The 5081-nt window shown below is 40.7% G+C and overlaps 1 protein-coding gene across 2 annotated transcripts; it reads right to left on the bottom strand.

The window, feature by feature from the left end:
- Nucleotides 1–1752: 1752 nt before the first annotated feature.
- Nucleotides 1753–4817, bottom strand: LOC123050421 (uncharacterized). Of its 2 annotated transcripts, XR_006423765.1 has the most exons (5): nucleotides 4518–4817; nucleotides 3402–3623; nucleotides 2770–3079; nucleotides 2557–2628; nucleotides 1753–2481 (listed from the first exon to the last, which is right to left on the bottom strand). XR_006423765.1 is itself a non-coding variant. In XM_044473222.1 (3 exons), the coding sequence occupies exons 1-3, from the start codon at nucleotides 4688–4690 to the stop codon at nucleotides 2418–2420; spliced, it is 309 nt and encodes a 102-aa protein (XP_044329157.1). In that variant the 5' UTR covers nucleotides 4691–4817; the 3' UTR covers nucleotides 1753–2417. The 2 variants fall into 2 exon arrangements, 1 of the variants encoding a protein (XP_044329157.1); XM_044473222.1 differs by lacking the exons at nucleotides 2770–3079; nucleotides 3402–3623.
- Between the last annotated feature and the right edge of the window lie 264 nt (nucleotides 4818–5081).

The raw sequence follows: 5081 nt of genomic DNA, 5'->3' as shown, positions 1-5081 counted from the left end.
CCTAGGGCAGAAGCGAAGCGTTTAGCTGTCGCTTAGCGCTTACGCGCGCTTAGGCGGCGCCTAAAAACGCTTTCTTGAACATTGACAAATTTTACATCATGTAGGGCAACATCAAGCTTTGCTACAATGAAGATGCATGCTTCAGTTCCCAACACGCCATGTATAGTATCAATAATCACTACCTTTGATTGTCGCCTATTATAAGCGAGAAAGATTCTCATACTTCCAGATGTTTTTCAGCTGTACAAGACTACAAATATATCATCATGCTGGAGTACATGTATCACTAGTAGAAAACAGGGCTTTGATTCGGCCAAAAAAGAGCATTAGTCCCGGTTCGAGCGGTTAGGGCACCGTACAGGCATTAGTCCCAGTTCAAATGGGACCTTTAGGCCCGGTTGGTGCCATGAAACATAAATTTGGACATGTTTTGCAAAAAAGTGTTATGAAAAAGTAAAACGGCTATAACTTTTGCATACGATATAAAAAAACGTATAATATATCAAAATGTTTAGCACGAAAATCCGCATCCGATTTTGACAGCCTATGGCTTGTTTGCAAATTTCTAGAATCCTCAAATTCTAAAAGGAAAAAAAGTTATGCTCAAATTTCAGTTTTTTCTTTAAATTTTGGTTATATCTGGTCAAACTATGGTCAAACTACTTATTCAAAGAAGTATTAGTGATACTAAATAATTATTCAAGAATATTAGTGTTACTAAATAATTATTTCAGTTTTTTTGAATTTTGGTCAAATCTTGTCAAACTGTGGTCAAATCGTGGTCAAACTACTTATTCAAGAAGTATTAGTGTTACTAAATAATTATTCAAGAATATTAGTGTTACTAAATAATTATTTCATTTTTTTTGAATTTTGGTCAAATCTGGTCAAATTGTGGTCAAACTATGGTCAAACTAGTTATTCAAAGAATATTAGTGTTACTAAATAATTATTGTTTTTTAAAATAATAGTTTCAAACTAAAACAGTGAAATGTGTGACTTAATGCTCAAGCTAAACTCCTGAGGGTTAATAGGATTGACATCTTACTATTGTCAGGAAAACAACAAGTGCAGACTTGAAACGAAAGAGAATAGAACCTGGAAGTTAAGCGTGCTCAGGCTGGGGTAGTGAGAGGATGGGTGACCGGCCGGCAAGTTAGAGATTAAATTATAAAAAAATTCAAAAAAAAATCAAAAAATTTCCTTTAGTCCCGGTTGACTAAAGGTGGAGCTCCAGGCAGTGGCCACGTGGAGGGCATTTAGTCCCGGTTCGTATAAGAACCGGGACTAAAGGGGGGGGGGGGCTTTAGTACCGACCCTTTAGTCCCGGTTCGAGAACCGGGACTAAAGGCCCTTATGAACCGGGACAAATGGCCCTTTTTCTACTAGTGTATCGGCGCCAATTATTGATATCTGATATAATATGTGCATTTTATGCAAACCTCCACTGTGAGGCATGTGTTGGCCTATTGCCCTTACATCAATGTAGATTGCTAGCTCTAAATAATGTGCAAGTCAACTGTACGGTTTTGTTGTGATTTGAGTAATATAAGAGTTTACCCGCCAAAAAAGAATAAAAACCTATACGATTTTGTTATTTCAATTTGGATCCTGACTTTTCTCAAAAAAAATCCCGCAGCAACGCGCGGGGCATCATCTAGTTAAATAAACACCTATGTCATGAAAGTACAATCTACGCATGGAAGTATGTGAAAGCCTCTACACAGGAAACACACTCTAGTGCTTCAGATATGATTTGATGAAAAGAAGCAAAGATTAAAGTTATCGGTTCATAGCAAATCCGATAAAAAAGAAATTATTCAACAATGAGCATGATGCTGCTTATTACAAGTAAAGTAACTAAATTGAATCCATGTAAATTCAAGAAGATAGATGCTGCTAAGCTCTATAGAAGGCGCTTGGAAAGGAATCAATTGCAGTAGCAGTTGCATAAGGAATGTTGCACTGACATCTCTCGAAGGTTTCCTGCTTATTCAGTATTCACACTGACGAAATTCAAATAAACACCATAAAAAACAATTCTAACAGTCTGGTCTGTTGTAGAGGATTTTCCATATGTAATACTTTCCTGAATGTTGAATCTCAGCAATATAGGTTCCTCGTTTAGTAGGCCAGTATAATTAATTACGTGTTTTTAAGTCTCGATACAAGAAACTTGCAAACCTATGGTTCATCAATGGCTGTAATTTACTTTTTACTGAAAGATTTGTTATCTAGTGATCTCTCTCTACCTTGTGGCTGAGATGAACATATTGTGGAAAGCAAAATCAACTCAAGTTTTTTAGTCTGCACTGGACACCACCAACCAATTTCCAGCAAGGATAGTTAGAATTGTTTTTCATACCCACTAATATAGAACAATGACTCTGAACTGAGGAGGCGGAGGGGGATTTGCATTACGAGATTTTACCAATGAAATTGAGATCTCCCTTTTCTTTCACGATCATTACAAAGAATATCCTGTATGAATAACACAACAGAATATAAATACTACAGTGGATGAAAATAATGAAACCAAGAACAGAACATGAATACCTGACACCTATTGCGGTATTCCTTTGGAAGCTCTTCAGCAGCCAAGAATGCATCAAGCATGCCAAAGTACACCTGTACATACAGAAATGGAGAAATAAATATTATAGTAGTTCAGTAAGAATCATGTATGTGCTTACAAAATTTAGACAATCAGCTCACAAGTAAAAATCCTTATATTATGGATATTGTAAGCTATGCCAATAGTTTTGTTACCTCTACAGCATGTAGCCCAAACAAGTCAAAATGAAACTGGCACTTCTCGATTGGCATCTCATATAATAGCAACGATTTACAATGCTTCCTCTTCTTTCTTCAGATACCAATACCAATGAAGTTTGTCTATTACATTCAGTCACTCAACATGACTCGAGCCAAATATCCGACTGCATACTCCCCAAATACTAAAGCAGTCCTCACTTTGCATCTTAGGAGCGAGTTTAAATAACAAGACCACAAGTAAAGTCACCCTCGAGCGTCAGGAATCAGAACTGTATTGTTCGTGGAGAGTAATCATACAATACAACTGCACAGATAAATTATTTGTTTTTGAGTACTTTCGAATTGAGGTATAGCCTTTCAGTATAATGAAAAATGTGTCTGTTTCATGCTTTATGAAAAATCACTTATGAGCTAGTGGAATGCCCTGTAGATGAAGAGCAAAATAGAATGAATAATAGTTTTCACTTTGATATGAAAACAAATCATGGGGCTCAATATGGAGATAGGACAAGTGTAGTAACTGCAAGTGTATGCCTAGGGTTGACAATTGCCAGAACCATTTTTGGCAGCCAGTAGCCAGATATATATTATCTGAAAAAGAAAATTATTATTTTACTTGCTAATACCTGAAAGCAAGCTGAATGCATGAAGTGACCACAAGGAAGAGCTCTAACTGCAGCACTTGATGTGAATAGGAGGTCACCGCAAATTGGACAGTTTGTCTCTAGCCCCTTCTCCCGACATTTGTGTTCTGATAGTCTCATTCCAAGGCGGCAATTGCACTTCATGCAATGGAAGAAATCAAGCCTAGGCGGCGTGGTGGTGTGAAGTTGCTGCCTCGTGAGCCACTGCCAAATAATTTAGAAATGTCGACGGTATAAAATAAGGTACAGTTATAAAAATTGTCAGAGTAGCGTAGGATATAACAGCCGTAGACACACAAATGGTTATGGAGAAGCAGCTTAAGATATACTCCATCCGTTGCAAAATAGATGACTCAACTTTGTACTAACTTTAATATAAAGTTAGTTAGTACAAAGTTGGGTCATCTATTTTGGAACGAAGGGAGTAACAGTTAGAGGGGGGCATTAACAGGTTTTGTTAATTCAGAGAGCTTCAATGTGCAGAGAGTAAACGACCGTGCAGTAGGAAAGTGAGCTCACAAATCCAATTTGGGGCATTTGACACACATATTGCAGGGACGTACAAAATCTAATTTGAAGACAAAATGCCATGAACTTGTTTCGTCGCGGACGACACGCCTAAGCTATTCCGTTTCTGAATATAAGGGATAAGCTATTCCGTTTCTGAATATAAGGGAGATAGGCATCATCAACCAGGCCAGCTAGCACGAGGCGCTGTGTTGGACAATTCTGTAATAAACAATAACCGAGGCCCTGATAAAGCTTCAACCTGCAACCTGAACGTCCACAGAGGAGTGGAGTCTGCTTATGAATTTTACTCGCGCGAATACAATACTAAATGGATAGCATTTCTGTGCACAGTACAACCAAACAACACGGCCTAGAACAACAGTGCATTTCTGGCTCATGTCCAAGTGGTGAATCGGAAAAAATAAATCTGAATCAACCTAGAACAACAAGGAACCACGCCTGCAAAATCGAATTGTATGCATAGACAAGAACCCTAGAACTTGACATGGCTAGAATATGATTCACCGCGGCTCGATAACCGCCGCACACTGGCACGCGCATGACAGAGAGCAGAGCAGAGGGTCTTACCTAGGCCGGAGTGGAAGAAGCGTCTGGCCACCGGATGCGCAGGGGATACATGGAGGGAGCGCGGGGCAGAACAGCAGACCGCGCCTGTACCCACTACGCCTACATCGGGCCGCTAGCCGTGATCCGCGCTGCCCGAGGTGGAGCGGCCGCGGACACTGCGGATCCGCCGCCATGGTTGCTGTGCCCAACTAGTGAGAAGGGTAGGGGAGGCACTGATCGGGTGGAATCACCGCGGAACATGAGGATCCGCCGCTATGGTTGTTGCGCCCAGCGAAAGTAGGGTCGAGGAGGCACATAATTTTTTTGGATGGGCGGAGGGGCACCGACGGTGGAATCGATCCATAAATCAGGGCGTTGCGGGCCGGCCCGCAGGGATCACACAACGCGAACGCTGGCAGACCACCACCGCGTCTGCTGGCAGAACATTTGATCTCAGACGTTGATCGGGTTAGCGCCGCCACTCACCTGCCGCGACTTTGTATACAAGGATGATCCCCTCTTGTTAGGGTTACCTATCCTCTCGGTGACTTTGGGAGCCACCGTTGAGATCTATCTCTCCCCTCG

Source organism: Triticum aestivum, chromosome 2D, assembly GCF_018294505.1.
Source record: "Triticum aestivum cultivar Chinese Spring chromosome 2D, IWGSC CS RefSeq v2.1, whole genome shotgun sequence".
NCBI lineage: Eukaryota > Viridiplantae > Streptophyta > Magnoliopsida > Poales > Poaceae > Triticum > Triticum aestivum.
Note: the sequence above shows the minus strand (reverse complement) of the source record. Positions and strands in the feature narration are given on the sequence as shown.